The sequence below is a fragment of the Electrophorus electricus genome, chromosome 7 (assembly GCF_041902795.1).
Source record: "Electrophorus electricus isolate QZ-2024a chromosome 7, ASM4190279v1, whole genome shotgun sequence".
In the NCBI taxonomy this organism is placed as follows: domain Eukaryota; kingdom Metazoa; phylum Chordata; class Actinopteri; order Gymnotiformes; family Gymnotidae; genus Electrophorus; species Electrophorus electricus.
This window is the reverse complement of record NC_137503.1, coordinates 25,661,810-25,681,079: the sequence shown is the minus strand read 5'-3', so window position 1 is coordinate 25,681,079 and position 19,270 is coordinate 25,661,810. Positions and strand designations below refer to the sequence as shown.

Below are 19,270 nucleotides of genomic sequence, written 5' to 3'. Positions count from 1 at the left end.
GGGACATCTTTTTCATCAAAGGTGAAAAGCAAAAACCTTGGATATCCTGAATTCTTTAGTCAGACTATTGCATTTTCTCATGGTTCCTTTTTTTAAAAACTTCAGTGGACTTTAGTTTTATTACCGGTGGGTTTGTCGGCTTGTGAAATGAAAAAGCTTTTGTTCAAGGTACAAGTAACCAAAGGGACCTTCAATATCAAAGCAAGAATGTCGCAGGCTGCCCCTTCACTTTGTAGGCTGCCTCTGACAGTGAAGCCGTGTGAAGGAGAGATGAGCTTGTGCTGAAAGACTGATTATAATTCCCCCTTCCCCAAAAACACACCCTCCTTTTCTCTTGCCTTCATCAAAGCTTTCCGTATGTAGTCAAGGAACCATGTCTAAGGAAATCATTGAATTGATGAGGTACACTTGTGGTATTTGGTGTCAGGAGAAAAGAAGAGCTAGTCTTCTAATAGTAACAGTTGTCTGTAGATTGACCATGTCTTAATAAATGCATTCGTGAAAATAAAATGCAGTTTGGTAAAGGCCCAAAGGGCTAAACATGATAAAGGGGGATAGAGAAGGAGATGGAGAATGTCTGCTCTCCAGAGAGGATGGAGAATGGAGGACAAAGTAGAGGAGAGATGGGTGTGTCTGTTACATTTTTGATGAGTGCTAATGCAGCACTGCAGTGGAACAGAGGCAGAGGAAATGTAGCAACGCAGCAGGGGTTTGGTGCAGGATTTTCCCTCTTTCTCTCTCGCCACACACTCCTCCCCCACTCTTGCTTTGCTGTAGTCATTCTTGCTGAGTCATAAACACAGTAAAGGCAGGGTTGGTTTGCGGGGTGGGGGGGAGAGACCAAGAGAAAGGCAGATGTAATGAAGAGGGGTATGTAGAGGGGGGGAGTGAAAAGAAAATCAATAAGAGTTAGACAAATGTTATGCCGCTATGGACTGATTGATACAGTAAAGTAGGAGAGTGTTAGCTACGAGAGAGGATAGTATATTTCTGTTCTGAATGCTTGCATCAGCACTGTATCATCCCTCCACAAATAAAAATAACCATTCCAGTACTACCCCACATATTGCACTACCACGCCTATATTGAAAGTGCTTAGTGATGCCTTTTATTTTCTAAGGTAGACAAATAAACATGTAAACAATAGCTTAAACATTTAGACCGGATAGTGATATTGCATAAAATTGTTTTTATTAAAATGAATGAACTTGGCTCCAGCATGTTGGTGCTTCATATACTGCTTTATATCTCATTATTGTTCTCCCTCTGTCCTGACTTAGAGACCACATGTGTGAGGTGGTCACGTGAGGATCACAGTATTCCGAAAAGCAGGAACCCTGAAGCTACTGTGGAGGACACAAAGTGAGAACCTCTGTCCCCTCAGCAGAGCAGGAGGCTAGAAGTCACCCTCTTTACTTTCTCCATTCATCCATCCATTCCTCTTTTCACAAATCTGTCCATCACTCCACAGTAACTGTTCAGTCGCCAAGATGTGTCAGTTCCTTGCCCTCACTGAGGTTTACATGCGGACCTCTTTGCCACGTGGGCTCAGATGCTGCTCATCTCGCTTGTAATTTTTTGTGATGAACAAAATGTTAAAACGTGATGTTTTATTCTTGCCGAGCCATTGCTGTTCTGTGGAAAGCTGCTGTTGGGTGGAGAGAATATGTGTGAATGCTTTGTGTGTGTACGCATGCGTCTGTAAATGTGTGTTGGCGAAAGAGAGTTGTTTCAGAGCAGGAGGGTTGTTATGTTGTATATTGTATTTATAACTAAAATATTCTCTCAGACATCCCAGCCGTAACCTTCTGTGTTGCAAGTCTATGAAAGTTTGATATTTGTCAGATGTAAGACTAAAACAGTGTCTTGCAAACATGGTACATATATTTTACTCAGTTATGTATGCTTTTTTTTATGCAGTTGTAAAACGTATGTCCATACATTCATTTTGTTTTAAAATGCATAATCATTTTAATTTCCTACTGAACATTTTAGAAAACCTAATTTCCTAACCATGACTGTTATATTTGTAGTTATACACCTCCTGACAGCCACAAACATGACAGTAAAACAGATTTCACTTTTGACGTGTGACATATTCTAGAGCATTGTATCAGATTACTGATTTTAAATTAGCTTTGGCACCACTGTGCAGTGGCATTCAGTAAGATGCATACACGTGTGTTCTGAATCGTATGCCTTCACAGCCTGTAGCCACAACTATGTTCTGCATTATTTGGTTTCTTTAAGACTGATTTCTCAACTGGGCAGAGGGAACTATAAAACACTGATGTTCGGAGACTAGGAAGTGCATTTGCACCATCTGGTGGTTAGCCAGTCATATTCATTTCATTCACACTCCATGGGGTTTTTATTGATATTGTCCTAAAACACGCATGTTTTGAGTTTCTCGGCTCTGTATCATAGGCTAACAATATTATTCATTCAGATTATACTTTTGCCTTTTTGAACACTTTAGTTGTATTTCACTTGTAATGACTGTTTCCATACTTGCCATTCTTTTGCTCCACGAAGCCACAAGATTAGACCAAAAGAGAATGTGAGGGTGTATGGGTGGGCAGACATTGCAGTGTCTATGTGAACTGCAGTGCTTTCCAAATTATTTCTTGTCATTTGTTCAGTTCGTGTTGATTCTCCTGTGCTATGTGAGGTGGAAGATGCAGTAGCGAGAGTGGCACGTTGACACGGTATGATGGTGTGCTTTCACGACAATGACAAGATGACAGCAAATTGCACAGAGTATGCAAGGGATGTTTGGAATCTCTGCAAAGAGGCTTTATTTTTTTGAAAAATCACAGGTAAAACAGAAAATAACACTAACAAACCCAAGAAAGGTCCGCTACTATTGTCACGGCTTGTATGCACAAAAAAACATCCTTTTCGCAGCTTTCAAAAATATATTACTGTGAAGCTCCTTAACATTTGTACAAATTGTATACCTGTGTATCTTAAGACATATTGTAATATTAACAAATAACCAATGAGAGCATTAGACAATGTTATGTAGCATGATTTTCTGTTTTTTTATTCCCCAAGCTGTTAATAGTATGGATACAGAACTATGTCTATATTTCATCCAAATAAAGTTAGCGTTGTAAAACCATGCTTGTGATTTTTGACTGACTTGCCCTTTAAATTCTTTTGAATTTTTATTTGCATTTGTATGTGTAAGAGAGAAAGAAAACCTCAAAATCTGGGGAACTGGGCTCAGTTGTGTTATCCGCCTTGGAGTCAGACTGATGTTGGAGGCAGGTCAATCTGTCCAACAAATATGATATAGAAATACCATGTAAATAATATTTGCTATTCTGCTAGTGTGTGAAATATTTAAAGGTTGATTTGTACCAAAGCATTCATATATGTAGTTAAACGTGTGTCGTGGGAAAGCTGCAACACACATTTACATACTACTGATATAAACTACCACTACTGAAATATGTAGTTAAATGTGTGTTGCTGGACAGTAGTAAGAGTGATCATTTATGGTTTTACTTTAGCTATTTAGCACCTTTTACAACGTAGTAAATATGAACTTTCTTTTACAAGATATACTGATGCTTAGTATTAATCCAAGTAATACATGTCTATACTGCTTTTAAAATTAAATGTAGGCCTCTTATTTATCAGTGTTTAGCGATCTTGTCCACTCCCCATTGAATAGTTCTTGAATACAGAACAGAGTAATTTAGTCTATTATTTGTTGAAAAAGGTTTTATTGTTCAATATTCACAATCAAAATTCAATGAAGTTATTCTTTTTCCCAGAGGCATTTGTTCATGTTCCTGAGGACCTGGAGCTCACAGTTTGCTAAATGTTTGCCTTCGCTTTGGGGTTAGTGAGTGTGAGGACGACTTCTTGCCTTTTCCCTCACTGCCTCAGAAAGGATTTCAAAATAGAACAGCTTGCATATGAACAGTTACTTAACAGCAACAATGAAAAGCAAGGCATGGTAGTCCAAGACATGCGTGACAAACGGGCAGATAAAGGACATCAAAGATCTCAGCCGAAAATTAGAGAAAAAAGAACGAGAATAAGGAGTCTGTTCTAAAATCCCAGCCTTTGATTAACCATTCAGTAGTAATTAAAGTCACAATGCCCTACAGATACAGGACCTGGAAAAAAGAAAACAAAACAAAACAAAACACACTGGTGTTCCTGACTCTTGGGATAAAATGTGAAAGGCTGTTGAGGAAATAATACTTTTAAACATTAAGATAACTCAGACAGTTCTATTCTGAAAATAAAACTATTTTATCCCATTTTCTTGTTCCCAAATCCAGCAAATAAAGTAAATAACTTTATTTGAAGAGCTGCTTGTCTTTGGGTACTGGTGAAATTTAAAGGATGTTCCAAGTCAATCTTTAGCACTTAGTCCACTGCCGGTTTACAATCAGACAAAGAAGGAAAACTTCAATTTGTTGCCTCTCATTGCTTTAAGTTCAGATTTCTTCAAAAAGTAGTCAGATCTCCAGAAGGTTTCTTCAAGAGTAGTCAGGTCCCTAGAAGATTTCAGTGCTTTGACAGCAGTGGCGAAATGTCACCAGCAATCTAACTGAACAATGAATAAACAGTAAGCAACAACAGGTTGCAAAATTAAACTCAGACCAAAATATCAAATAGAAAGACTGCATATGCAGAGACAACAAATGTACATACACTTTTGCTACACTAAAATCGATTATAGTCTACGCTGGATGCATTTTGCAATATACAACATTTGCAATATAAAATATTCTTTGTAAATATAGTACTGTGTATAAAATTAGAAAAGTTCATATCAAACTCAAAAATAAGGGCTTTAAAAACATTTTCAAGCAACTCATTGGATTGGCAAATAAAGACTGTCATTGCTATCAACAGTAAAATCTTCAAGCTGAGATATTTACATGCGTAGGATCACCCAGAGCATCTTCAACAAACATATGCATTTTGTAACAAGTTAAAACAGAATGGCCATTAAGAACAACAAACCTGCACAACTGTAAACATTTATTGACATCAGTTGTAGGGCTAGAGCCAGTTCAGAGAAGCCATGGTGGCACCTCTGTTGTTAGGAATGTCTAAAGGTCATTAACAGAAAACTAAAGGACATCCTGCAAATGTTGTGTGGTTAAGTTAAAAGCAGTGGCTAAATTAAATAGATCAATGGTGTGTTGGCACAAAAACACACACACACAAAACAAAAACCATAAATCAAACATAATGAGTAATAAATTGGCATTCAGATAACAGAATAGCATTCAAGTAGTCGCACCAATACACCAGCTAGTCACTCCTCATCATTAACTCTAGCTTTACCTTCATATAGGATATTGTATGTTGATGAAGATTCTTGCTAATGGAAAGGACTTCATGAGACCACTTGAACAATTAAGCAAAACTGCTTTGAGGATAACTGAGACTAAGACTGAGACTATTAGATTTTCAACCACAGTAGAAGAATGTGTGATTTGAACTGGGTTTATTATGGCATAGTGAGAGAAGCAAGTCTAAAATATTTGCTGCTGGTTTTTTTTTGTTTTGTTTTGTTTTTTTGTTTTTTTTTTACATCAGTTTATGAATGTTAAGGTAATCCAGTAGATACTTCTGCTCCAAAGGCTTAAAATAAGCACCACATAGCTGCCCAAGACACAAGACACTGGGTGTTACCAAAAACAAAAAAAACACAACAAATATACAACACTAAGGACAACAGACTTTGGCGAGTGAAAATTATGAAAATAGTAAGAACATAAGAAGGGTTGCACCATAATGGCGATTGTTTCAAAGTCATAAATGTTTAGGCGATTTTAGGTTTTTGTGCCATCACAGATTCATGCAGGTATAGGAGAATTAGCCCACCCCAACCCTTAAATTTAATTTGATCAGCTCACCCCACCCAGCCAATAATGGAGACACATTATAGTTATAGGCTACCATTCACACCAGATGTGGGATTATTGCGATTCATTTCTTCTTCCTGTTGGCAGTTATAAAGAGGAAAAGCTTAAACCACAACTTACAACATGTGAATGGCTCGACTTAACCCCTCAAATTAAAAAAAATGTTAGATATATATATGCGGTATAATAAAGATATTTAAATTTCCTGCTTTTTGCTTTTTAAGAGCATATAATGCTAAAAGCATTAAATTCAGTAGAAAAAGAGGCTCCAACATGCACATTACTCAATTTTTATCAATATCATTAGCTTCATCAGGATGACCTCAAAAAAGTGACACATTTAGAGAAAAGGGGACCACATTTTATTGGACACACGAAATCATTCCACTAAGATATCCTCAGTTTTGAAGGCTGATACTAATGGGCCACCGCTGGACGAATCAGAACCCTCATCTTTGGCCAGTTTGTCGCTATGCAACCCACTGACCCCCATTCCCAAAACACTCCCGTCCAAGAGCGCCCCCTGGTTGAAGCACAGGTGCTTGATCACTTCATTGGGGCTGGAGAAGGTCATTTCGCATACGTTGCACTTATAGGGTCTTCCCGAAGAGCCGAGGAACAGCGCCTCCATCTGGCTGGAGTCGTCGGCCGCGCACAGCTCCATGCTCTGTCGGTCGACCATGGTGTAGGCGGAGTCTGCGCCCTGGCTCAGGCAGACGTGGCGCGCCGCCTGATTGGCCCGGCAGAAGCTCTTGCCGCAGGCGCTGCAGCGGTACGGCTTGCCCGTGTGGATGTACATGTGCTCCCGCCAGTGGCTCTTCTGGATGAACTTGCGTCCGCAGGTGGAGCACTCGTACTTTCTCCTCTTAACCTCCCGCTCCACGTCGACCGCACCCTCCAGGTTGTCGATGTCGGCGATGTCCGACGGGGGGGGCGTGTCTGCCTGGGGCTGCGCCGCGTACAAGCTCGCGGCTGCTGCCGTGGCTGCGGCAGCCGTCTCGGCACGGGGGGAGACTCGTGAGCCGGAAAGAGGCTGTTCACTGTCGCTGGCCACGTCCACCATGATGGGGGTGGCTGCTGCCGGCCCGACGCCCGTGAAAACTTCCTCCGCATCAGGTGTGGCAGCTCCTCCGAGCAATGAGGGGGAAGTCGCTCCTCCAGACTCTACCACTAGAGGGGGCACAGCCTGAGCGTGCCAGAGAAGGTGTTCCCTCAGAGCCGCTCGCTGGTTGAAGCGACTCCCACAGACGTGGCAGGTGTAGTGCTTTCTGAATGAGGAGCTTCTCTTCATTATACTGGGCTTCACATGAAGAATGGTGTTGCTGCCACTGGCTGAAGCGTAAGGGGTATCGTGGGCTGACATATCTGCCTCCGACCCTTCCCGCCCAAACTGACCAGTGCTTGTCGATGCCTCCATGTCCAGCTCTGGCTGAACTCTGGACCCGGACCCTGTCTGCAAGATACAGGTGTTTGTTGTGGCACTTTTCCCATCGACCATGCCTGTATTTTCTGACTCAACGGGCGAGGGCTGCCTCCGTGCCGAGAGGCGGCTGGCCAGCGCCCCCTGCTGGTCAGATATCTGAATGCCATAGAGAGAGGTGGACAGACGAATGCTGGGCTCAGGATGAGTGAAGGCTGACTGGCTAGCTAGACTAGCCTCCTGTATGAGGGGGTAGGCGTGCAGGAACTTCACGCCCTGTTCTAGCCGGGCTGGGTCTATTAGCTGAGGCGCCAGTTTGCCAGTGTACATCAGGTTGAGGAGGTAGCTGAAGATATCAGGCTGGATGTCTGCAGGCTTCAAACGAACACAATCGCTGGAGAAAACAACACACATACATACAGTCGCTGGAGAAGACAATGCACATATATAAACTAGCTGGAGAAGAAAACACACATACGTCTGTGCTGTGAAGTCTACTCAAGGGAAGATGTGCCCAACCCTGCTCACAGACACCTACTAGTAGTGCTTAGATCCAATCTTAACTTACCATACCTGCCTCCAACAATCATAGGCTCTCCTAATACAAAATATGAGTCATGTGCATTAGATTAGGTACTGAGCAGTACATCTTCAGAAGCAGGATTTGTCACCCCCTGCGTTGTTTTATAAAGTGGTGTTTGCATTAAACTCCTGCTATTAAACTAAGACTATTTAAGTAAAATGGGGTAATCTATGTAAAATGGGGTAAGCCATGTGTTCGGTTACCTGTCCTGGTGAATAAATAACATTCTGAAGTAGTTGGAGAAGGCAGCCAACACTGCCTTGTGTGCTTTAAAAAAAACGTCCCCAATGGCGACTGTGCAGTCACACAGGAAGCCGAACTCCCTCTGTGCGTTGAGCTGTTGCAGGAGGATAAGACCATGGTTGGCCAGCTCCATGCTTCCACCTACACAGAGGGGGGCAGAGATGACAGTCAGCTTCCTGTCTACTGCAGACCACAATGAACCACGAGAACACAAAAAAAAAAAAAAAAAAAAAAAAAAAAGCCAGCATCAGAGAAGGCCTTTTGAGTAGACACAAACAGTGGCTAGGTAGACACAACAAATATATTCAAATAACCCCCCCCCCAAAAAAAACAACATTCTTATTAAGTTAAACAGGAACACCAACCTAAATATACTTAAAACACAAGAGTGCCATGAAAGTCAAATAGATTTCAGCTGGATCTACAAGATGAGTTTTCTTAAATTCACTGCAGATTTGACAGCGATTATTTTTGTGCACGGCCAAGACGACGATAAGAGAGCCTTGCATTGATCCGGGTGAGCCGAGGGCATGCTGAGATAGCTGGATGTGTGTCAGGATGTTTGCGCTGCACGGGAAAACTGGATGGAGTGGATGGTTTTCATATTGACCCATGAACTGAAGCAGCCGGAACTCTCCCCGACCAGATTTCTCGAGGGAACACAAGCCGATATAGGGAAAAACCAGAGAGGGTGAGGGTCAGAGCTCTCGCACAGATATATTTAGGCCAGGGTTTTTCTGTTTCTTTTTTTATTTTATGCTGTTGTCATGACTGAAATGAAAACCAGAAAAGAAGATAAAAACTGTTAAATGTTTTTTAAACAGTTAAAAAACAAAACAAAACAAAAAACAAACAAAAAAAACCTGTTAAAGGCTTATCCTCCATAAAATAAACACCACTATGGGAAGCTGATGGTTCAGAAAGCCTTTAACAGTGCATTAACAGCCAGCAGGTTACTGGTTATGCAGCATTGCTGTGGACCGCCCATGGCTGCTGCTCAAACTTGAATCCTGGCTGTAGGGCACACTGACGCCCTACGACTGGGTGTGCCCTTTTGGGTGGGGGTGGCTGGAGATAGCTCTAGCTCCAGGGCATCCACCTTTTTCTGTCCTAGAATTTGATCTCTGGTCACTCTGCTCAAACAGATGACACAGGTCTGCCTATTCTAAACCTCTGGTCTATTTTCATTAACTCTTCCAGTCCACCCATAGCTCTCAATATGGAGCAGTTTCATGGTAGACCTGTATGTATTAATACATTTAAAAATGTATAATGGTATACCCTACCCTTCCAATTCCCATCATCAGAACTGACATACAGGGTCCATACAGCCTATTGTAACCTGTAGCACACCAAATCTGAATCACCTGGACAAGGAGCTCACATGAAACAGTACATCAAATAACCTCAATGATGCAAGAAGCAAAAAGGTCAAGGATTTTTTTCCACGACACATATAACCAATCACGCTCGCCTCCCTTCATTTCATGAAACATGTAGTTAGCATGCACCGTAAACATGCAATAGTTGGCACTGTGCAGCTACAAGCTACTTCTGACAACTTAATTTAGATTATTACTTTGTTTAGCTGCTTTAAAAAAAAAAAAACATGCAACCACATGTGATTTCAATACAGCAATTCTGGCCACTACTCACTTCCAACAAAGCATTATATCTCAACGCACAGGTCAATATGTGACCTCTGATCACTGAACCCTGCTCCTCTCTATCAGGCATTTGACTTGTGAGGTCGTAACACCTAATCTGAGATAAGGATGCGGCTTCACTGGCCACTCGATCTGGCCTTGCTGTTCTCTCTGTGCCCTGGCCCGAAAGGTCAACACAGACATATAGCGCTTGCGTGTCATATGATCGGCGTTACGCATGACATTCCACAAAAAAAAGGCCATTTTCGGATCACTTATTTCCACAGAACATTGGAAATCATGCGACACAGCTAGTTATGTTCTGCTAATGTCGTGTACCCACAGGACAATATATCGCAGAGACGGGCTCGCCTGACGGGTTCGTGTTTGAGTGTAAACATACCACACAAATATGCTGCTTTCCACCGTTCTTAAAACTACTGTCTTTTAATTCGATTTAAACGGGATAACTATAAGCTTGTAACAAAACATTTTCAAGAAGCTACAGGCGAGGCAGTTATATAGCGTTAACTACAGTATCTCTGGTTAAAGTACTGCTATCTAATTATTACTGGAGTTTATAAAATCAAGCATCATAGCAACAGAACGTGTGTAAACTGCGCGAGCAGTAGTATTTTAAGTTAGCGCCGCCCCCAGCGCAGACACGTGGAACGGACAGATCTCCCGCAGAGCGAGACCACTTCCGTAGTGGGGCTTTTTTTCTCCTTCTTCTAACAAACAGAAAATAAGCCGAGAAGCTAAACGTGAACGACTAGGCAGGTTAACGCGTGCTCTGCTATAACTCGAACGGCGCCCTCTTAAAAACTGAACGCGTCCCAATTCATTTTACAGGAGTCGAACAAACGGCTAGAAAAGCCGCGCTGCGCCACCGAGGGTTAGCAAGCGTCTACTCCGCCGAGAAGGACGCGAAGTGAAAATAAACGGTGCCTCATGATATGGTCACACACGGGGGGAAGGGGTGGTCACCGAATTAAAAATGATCAAACTTCAAACAAATGAGTATATAGAAAGAGGCGTTACATACATTTAACTCGGCAAGCAAAGCATGGTTTGTTTTTTTTAAAAACGTACCTTTCCTCCGCTTCAATCTGTGGAGTTTGGCGTGTTGTTGTTTGTTACCGGGGACTTGTCCGTTGGTCTCGCAGCTGCTCTGTTCCTCCTAAACGCAGCATTGGCGGCGATGGTTGTCGGTGTTTTCCGGTCGGGTTACGTTACAATCACATGACTGTCTAAAGGACTTAAAAACAGCAGTTGTAAACCCTACTTCCCGGGATGCCAAAACAAATAGTCTTGGCGCTCCGTGCCGCCAAATTACTCTGTGTGAGCGCACGGCGAAATGTCATTGTGGTTCGCCATGTTTCAGCAAAGCCGGCGAGAGGATCCTGTGCATTCTGTGCTAATATTTTAATCTTCCGTTCAGTCACGTTAAGCACATACCGAGAGGGGTTACCCGAGGGGGAGGTCATTCCCCTCCCCAGCTCCACAAAACGCATAGGGTTGTGTCGTGAGAGAAGTAAGCAGGAGGGTATTTGCATTTCGGTTGGGGTGGTTTATTATCATTGCCTCCAGCGTGCACAGTAAAGCGAGAGCAAGGCTGTTTTCTAGCCGATTCTTTTTCAAGACCACCTAGGATTGTACAGTGCTTAAATAATAAGAAATGACTTTAAATACTCTATACTGCTCGTTTTTGTGTGTCTTATGTTGTTTCTTTGCAATATGTGTCCAGTATTGTATTATCTAGAGAAAGTGTGAATGTCTTAGAAGCTTGTTTTAAAAAATAAAAATAAGAAATGCTTTCTCTGTCACGTATAACTCCAAACTTTTTTTTTTACTTTAAATATCCTGCTTTTTTAGCTAACACACATGAGCCTTCAACTGTATACGTATGTACTATATGTGTTTGAATTTAATAATTGACCTAATCTCTATGTCTTGGTATACTAAAAGTTACTTTACGTTATACATATGGCATATAAGAATGATTGATTGATTAATTAATTAATTATTTGAAAAAAACATTTTATTACCTGTGTGTCTCTTTGGGTGAAGGGGTAAATCCTAATGACCTTTTAATAATAATTACTCTCCATTATTTCACAAGGTTAAAAAGGATTTTAATTATCCCCAAGAAAGAGATTGATAATAAAATCTGTTATCAGGATGAATGTTTTACCTCCACACAACTGTCTAATTTGCTACATCCCTATATGTGCAAATAATTTTTAAACCTGCAAATAAAGAAATTGGCTCATTAATTTGGAAAAATCAGCCACCAAGAATTATCTTCAAAACTGACCAAAGATAGGGGAAAGGGTGGGCTAAACTTACCTGATTTGTATTGTGTTAGCCAGCCGAAGTAAAAGGTATAATTTGCTGGGTACACATGGGTAGGGATACACAATGGGCAGATATTTAATGATGCTCAGCTACTCCACAACATTATGGTCTCTGCTCTTTATAAATGACATTCAATCAGTGCCCGCATACTATAGTAGGTAGTTCAGTTTACAACATTTTGAAAGTTTGCTGTTCATCCTCGAAAATTATGTATATTTCCCCAGTATGATATAAATCTGATCTACCATCTTCTACTGCTGCCACCCAAAAATAACTTTTATAATGGCAGAGCTCTTACATTTTTGGTTAATTACAAACAGAATTTGAAAAAAAACCAAAAAACAAGTATATACAAATCTGCCATTTACTCAATCATCTTATGAAAAAATTACATATTTTTAGAGGCAGCAAACTTTAGAGGTTTTAGTAAATTCCATGACTGTATGTACTCCATGTATTACAATTCATTTAGTAGTACTGACCAACTACATATTTCTTGTCTAGTCTACATTTAAATTGCTATCTCATGTATAATGTCACAATTATTGTGTAATTCTTTCTCTTTTTTGGACGTACCCCTCCCCCCTTATTGTAATGTAAAGGGAAAAGGAAAAAGAGACCCTACAATGTCAGAAAACAGAGAAATACATTTTAAAAAGTGTCTCTTAATGCCATAAGCCTGTATGAGTAGTTGACACACATCATTCTTGGGCTATTGGATTTGTCCCACATTTTCTTGTCACATTTAAAAGGAGACCTAGCCATCAGCACTGCATACATGTATACCCAAGACCGTTGAGCTGCACACTGAGGGAGGCCTTCTGGAGCAGGATGTGAATTTAAGGGAAATGTCTGCCAGAATAGCCAGGAAATATCAAAGAAATTGCGCACGCACACACACACATACAGACCCTGAAGAATGAGCTGTTTACAGCATGTTCATATTTGTCATACTTTCAAATGTTTTAGTCCCTTAGAAATATCAACTCAGTTTAGGTTTAAAAAAAAAAAAGATAAATGATGCTAGAACATTCTACTTCGTTATATAGATCACATACAGTGGAAACTGAGCATAACAATAAGCATTTTAATGCAGATTGAGAACTGTATAGTCATTGACCTCAGATTTTTCCAGACATGTCCCATGGTCCTGTGTGAGATCTGTGTAAGGTTACTGTAACAAACTAACAGAAATAAGCACCCAAACCTACATAGCTACAACATGTTGCCATGCTTGTGCTGGTATTCCTAAGACTAGACAACATTGTCTTATTGACATAGCTTTGTAGGGCTTTTTATTCTGGACTAGAGCCTAGAATGATTTGAGTCCAGCTCCAAATGTTTTTCTCCTAGAGCAGTCCAAGATTTGTGCAGACTGAGTTGAGTGTTAGACATTTATTGGCAGTATCACATCATCAGATGTATTATTTGTTTTACACGACCAAAATACAATAAAGATATATATTGTCAAAGATATGCATTAGCATATTCTGGTGCTAGGCAACCTAACTAACCTTACCCAAGTGACCAAGTAGATAGCTACCGAGCTGTTTACACAGTGATCGTTCCAAAAATAGTAACCGGCACATCAACAAAGCTACCATCCTATTTACATTTTTTTGTGGTTTAATGGTGCCTTAATACTGACCTGGAAGAGTAAGAAATTTGCTATAATAGTTTCTCTTAGCAAAGACAGAAACAGTCCGAGTTCAGTTAAGCATTACAATTATTTAGCCATACTCACTAAACGTATCCTGTGCTTATGCATTTACTAGAGGTTTTGATCTCATGTCGATGTACAATGGGGGCAGTAGAGACTCCCACACCAATAGGTGGCAGTACAGAGTGCAAACACCAATGATATATGTCATTTCATAAGGCGAAGAATAAGCTCAGCAAAACTCGCTTATTGTCCCTTTAACATTGTTATAACTTTTGTAATGATTAGAAATTTGTGGTTTTGTTTGTACTCTGTATCAGGAGCACCTGGACATTAAAATGACCTGTAACGTTCGTTGTCAATATGAACTTTAGCCTGTAGCGTGGATATGTTTGAATGTTCTACATATCTTAAATTGTGAAAAGGAGACATTCAGAGATTGGTATGTTTCTGAATTTCAGTGCACTGCCACAAGAGGATAGTGTCGACTAAGGTGTGAAAGGACATGATCCGGAGATTAAGCTACCGCCCTGTAGAGCTGAGTTCCCATTCTTGATGTGAAATAACTAATTATTAATATGCTACGGAAAGCCTTGCTAAACTAGATCAGGTGTTAGATAAAGGTCGGAACTAAAGTCTGCAGAACGGTAACGTAGATCTCAAGAAGCGGACTTTGGCACCTCTGTACAAACGAATCGGTGGTAACGTGTGGCAGCTTATTATTTCCAGTTTACTTAAACGTTTATATCACTTGAGAAGAGTGGCCTTTAGTGTCAGTTCAGCACGAAAGTACATCTCGTATTGACTGTATTACATAGCCGGTTTAATTCACGTTTTCTATTGGAAATCATCACAGTTCCTCCCTGTTTGCAAACATGGAGGCAAAGCAACTTAAGCCCCCGCAGTCACTGTCGGCTAAATTTGAAGGGTATGTAGCTATCTTGGGTGTGTATCAGAATGTATGTAGACGTCCTGTCCATAGCTGTCTGCTACGTGTTTTGAGAGGATGTCATTTGGCTGGCTAGCATTTGGACATTTAGCAGCAGCCAAGTTAGGGATCAGTGTGGTATTAGCTAAGCTACCTAGCTGTGACACCAGAGAGCTCACTGTAACATAGTTATAGCTACGATAGCTAGCTAGCTGCAACTTAACTGTTTTCATTTTTATTATGTTTCTTTGCTAGCTGGTTGGTTTTACGTGTTGGCAGTATCGATGCTAGGCTGTGATTTTAGTTAGCTATAAGAGCAGTATCAGTGCTAATTAAATACGTTTAACGTTAGCTAGGGTTAGCCGTCTTATCTGGGCCATGTTTCCCCAAATCATCTTTGTTATACTATGTTTTGGGGGAAACCCAGCCCTGGTCAGTTAGTTTTGACCGTGCAGATACATGTTAATTAGCTAACTGGCCTGGGTTCCCCAAAACATTTAACACAGATTAGTGTTGTCCTAAATGGCAGAGCGAGTATCACACTGAACGTTCTCTCATTTTAAGATGATTTTGGGGAGCTACCCAGAAAAATGCCTCTTCTAACATTATTTTATCGAAGTTAGTTACTTTATACTTCCGTCTATTTACTTCTCTAAGTATGGCTTTTATATTTTCATTTTCGTTCTCCAATTTGCAGGAATTCCTTAAGTCTAATAACTAAAGTGTCTTCCTTCCCCTCCCCTCCCCTCCAGATCTTTTGCATATCTGACGGTGAGAGACAGACTGCCCTTGATCCTGACAAAAGTCATAGATACTCTTCACCGAAATAAGAACAACTTCTTTGATGAACATGGAGAGGTAAACGAAGGCTTAAGGGCGTGTTTGGTGTGAAGTTGTGGATCTGTACACATTTCAGGGGGAAACTTGTATTTACTCAGGGCGGGATGGATTACAGTCACTTATATGGATTTCAAACACTCACTTTAAATGTTAGCCTGTTCTGGAAAATGATACGTTGTAGCGTTTATTTTACCACCTTTAATATAGTATTATGTTATTGGTCACATGCGCATAAACAGGCGGGAATTGAAGCAGAGAAAAAAGCAATCTCCTTCCTGTCCAAACTGAGGAATGAGCTCCAGACAGACAAGCCTGTGTTGCCTCTGACTGATGGAGCAGAGGACATTGAGGCCTGGAACCAGTACATGCAGAGACAGCAGAGCTTGATGGAGGACGAGCAGCCTGTCAGCTGGTTCAAGTCCCCTTGGCTCTATGTGGAGTGCTACATGTACAGGAGGATCCAGGAGGCCTTGTGGCTAAGGTAAGATGAACCTAATTAGAGTGTCAGGAAGAATTCCAACAAATACACCGTTGTACTATTATCTGCTTTAAGAGGGACATAGAAATGGGTGTATTTAACATTAATGTATGTACAAGTGCTTCCAGGACTAGTTGTAGTCTGGATGTTCCATTTATGAACTATTGTTTCCTTTTCTTTTTGCTTGTCACAAAAGCCCGCGAGTTGGTGACTTTGATGTATTTAAAGAAGGCAAGACGCAAAGCTTCTTTGAGTCCCAGCAAGCAACAAAGTCACTCTGTATGTACCTGCGAGAGGTCTTAATTGGCCGGAATAACCCAAATAAGAACCCGCTCTTAGAACAGTTTCTCAAGTTTCTGCAGGTTAGTATGTATCTGCACTTGTAATTCTTAAAAGTACTTAAATTTGAACTAACCTGCACTGATTCCAATTTTAGTTTTACACATAGCAGTGATTTAATATAGCCTTCCATACTTCATTGCTTCATGCTTGCATGCTTCAGCCACAGTTCTTGTATTTCTGCTTAACAACTTAGAAAAATGACTTTTGAACTCTCATTTGCATTTGTTTGTTCTATTAGCCTATGCAAATGGTCTCTCTTTAAAGTTGGACCAGAATTCTAAATGGATCATCATGAGGTGGTAGACTTATTAGGGAAGTGTGCTTGAAAATATTTAGGAATGCAACAAACACTGCAGCAATAATTTGAAGCATAATGAAGAACAATTGTGCATGGGTAACAACTCATAAGGGTTGTTCCAAGCATTCTGCACCACATCAGATAATTGTCATATCCTTTAGGTGAGCCCCTGGCATTTAAATGGCCAAGGCAAGGCAAGTTTATTTGTATAGCACTTTTCATACACAGTGGTAATTCAAAGACATAGAAGAATAACACTCATTACACCCAAGATCTCAGAAAGGTTTAAAAACGCATCATTTTGAGCTGTAGTGTTATTTGGGCAAGAAATGAAATCTAATCTAGAGTACATATAACAACAACCATCATTCTGAATAATTCCCCATAGTTCTTTATGCCAGTACCAGGAACCCACTTTCCTGGGGTTGGTTCCTGTAGTTTCTCTGCTTGAAAATTTGATCCGTTTTCCTTTTCTTGCCTGTTCAAATTGCAACAAGTAAATTTCACTACTGTTGGAGTTTCTTTACTGTCATGGTGATCAGGTGTGCTGTGGGATGTCCAAATAGGTGTCTCTGTGGGGGAACAGGTGCGATTTATCCATCTCAGCCGGTCAGGACAACTCCCAGAAAACCAGCCCTATTGACACACTGGCTGATCTGCAACGTTTCATCCTGGTGGATGACTCTGCCGACGTGTGGGCAGTCCTAATGGCCGCACAGGCCTCTGGAGGAACAGAGATAAGAGGGGCAACGGTGGACATAATTCTAGACAATGCTGGTTTTGAACTCATCACTGACCTGGTACTTGCAGATTTTATCGTTTCCACTGGACTGGCCAGGGAAGTACGTTTCCATGGCAAGTCCATACCATGGTTCGTGTCTGACGTCAACAAGCAGGATTTCAACTGGACCATAATGCAGACCATGGCGTCCAATCACAAGGAGACGTCAGCCTGCGGCGTCCAGTGGAAGCGCTACATGAAGGAGGGGGTGTGGTCGTACCATGACCACCGCTTTTGGACCTTGCCCCATGCGTTCTGGGACATGGCCACTGAAGCGCCCGATCTCTACTCTTCTCTGCAGTCTTCCAATCTGGTCCTGTTAAAGGGAGACCTGAACTACCGCAAACTGACGGGCGACAGAGACTGGGAGCACACAGTTCCGTTTGGCAGGGCACTGAGGGGTTTCCAGCCCGCGCCGCTCTGTAGCGTCAGGACCCTGAAGGCCAATGTTCAGGTGGGCTTACAGCCAGGCCAGGGTGAGAAACTCACTTCACAGGACCCAGATTGGATGACCAGTGGCAAATATGCTGTGATACAGTTCTTCAGCCCACCAAAAGAACAGGTCTGTTCCTAGAGCTGGCTTCCGCTACAGAAATGGAAGAAATGCTTAGTACTGGGGAGCAGTCCCAGGCCAGAAGAGAGATGATGGGAGAGAACATTTTTCTTCTAACTTACTCCATAAATTAATAAAATACTGGGTTATTTTGTTCTTCATTTTTGGATTTTGCTCTTAGTTGCTTGTTCCAACAGTCCTGATGATCAGAAGCATACAGTACAACACTTTAATGCTGCAGCTGGTACTTTTTAAAAGTAAAAACTAAATGTTCCTTGATAAAACAGAGTAACTACAAAGACAAACATAAGTCCTTCCACATTTGTATTTCTGCGTAAAGTATGTGAACAACCAACAAAAATAATAAGGCAATATTTATCGCAACTTGTTTCACTAGATTAATCGGACTTGATTTTGGCTGCTCATCATGATCTCAGTTGTGTTTGAATCAAGTGAAGAAAGTAAAGAAAGTAATGCATGCAACTCTTATAACCTGTAACGTGATCTTTGTACTTTTCTTTGCAATGCACTTTCTGGTTTATGGTAACTTTTTTGTCATTTTAGTGACATGCTGTGTTGGATTCAGTGTTTTTGAATGATGAAAACTACCATACTTTAATTATTCCTCAGCATTTTCTGAGGCAAAAACTCTGATTATACAGTCATTTAATGTTCATCAACAAAAGTGTTACTAAATCCCTTGCTCGTTTGGCTAGGCACAGTACGTTTCTTGGGGTTTGGTGGAATGTTTTGACACAATCTCTGTAATCTGCAGCACTTGCCAAAAGTATAGCCATGATTAAATCAGACTTTGTTTGCTTTTTTTTTTTTAAAGGTATCCCTTACGTGAAGAGGTGCAGCTGCAGTGCACGACATTTCAAGAGTAGTTTGTGTAGACAGGCAGTTTTACAAAGTACCAGGTCATAATTACACAGGAAAAACATGTTTACTGAACTTTTCACAATGACTGGTATTGTTTGCCATGCACATAATTGACTTACTACCTTAGGATTGGAAATAAAAACCCTTAATAAAAATTGAATGAACTTCTTGAGTGACGTGTTGGTGTTACTGTAGTAACAGCAGTGACTCTCATCTCGCATTTTGTTCTTGCTCTTTTTTCCCCCACAAAGTCGGGGAAAAGAAATGCTTCCCCTGTCAGAAGCGTTCCTTGACTGCTTGACATGGCTTGTGTTGGGGATGTTGGTTGAGTAACGGAGACAACTTTACACAAAGC

General features: G+C 41.0%; 3 protein-coding genes across 16 annotated transcripts in view; 2 read left to right on the top strand and 1 right to left on the bottom strand.

The window, feature by feature from the left end:
* akap12b (A kinase (PRKA) anchor protein 12b) overlaps positions 1 to 3,124 on the top strand; it is a 42,725-nt gene extending 39,601 nt beyond the window's left edge. For all 12 annotated transcript variants that reach the window (XM_081716981.1, XM_026998363.3, XM_026998354.3 and 9 more), the window contains one exon: positions 1,281 to 3,124. The gene's annotated coding sequence lies outside the window, so the exon portion shown is untranslated. The remainder of the gene's footprint in view (positions 1 to 1,280) is intronic.
* Positions 3,125 to 5,465: 2,341 nt separating this feature from the next.
* On the bottom strand, positions 5,466 to 11,561 carry zbtb2b (zinc finger and BTB domain containing 2b). Its single transcript, XM_026999537.3, has 3 exons — positions 10,888 to 11,561; positions 8,110 to 8,290; positions 5,466 to 7,717 (listed from the first exon to the last, which is right to left on the bottom strand). The coding sequence occupies exons 2-3, from the start codon at positions 8,280 to 8,282 to the stop codon at positions 6,283 to 6,285; spliced, it is 1,608 nt and encodes a 535-aa protein (XP_026855338.2). The 5' UTR covers positions 8,283 to 8,290; positions 10,888 to 11,561; the 3' UTR covers positions 5,466 to 6,282.
* Positions 11,562 to 14,051: 2,490 nt separating this feature from the next.
* Positions 14,052 to 19,079, top strand: dcph1 (damage control phosphatase 1). 3 transcript variants are annotated; one of them, XM_026999728.3, is made up of 5 exons: positions 14,052 to 14,741; positions 15,494 to 15,599; positions 15,821 to 16,062; positions 16,256 to 16,421; positions 17,266 to 19,079. In XM_026999728.3, the coding sequence occupies exons 1-5, from the start codon at positions 14,689 to 14,691 to the stop codon at positions 18,052 to 18,054; spliced, it is 1,356 nt and encodes a 451-aa protein (XP_026855529.3). In that variant the 5' UTR covers positions 14,052 to 14,688; the 3' UTR covers positions 18,055 to 19,079. The 3 variants fall into 3 exon arrangements, with proteins under 3 accessions (XP_026855529.3, XP_026855549.3, XP_026855539.3); XM_026999748.3 differs by lacking the exon at positions 14,052 to 14,741 and adding an exon at positions 14,789 to 15,359 and having other exon boundaries at positions 15,871 to 16,062; XM_026999738.3 differs by lacking the exon at positions 14,052 to 14,741 and adding an exon at positions 14,789 to 15,397 and having other exon boundaries at positions 15,871 to 16,062.
* Positions 19,080 to 19,270: the final 191 nt, after the last annotated feature.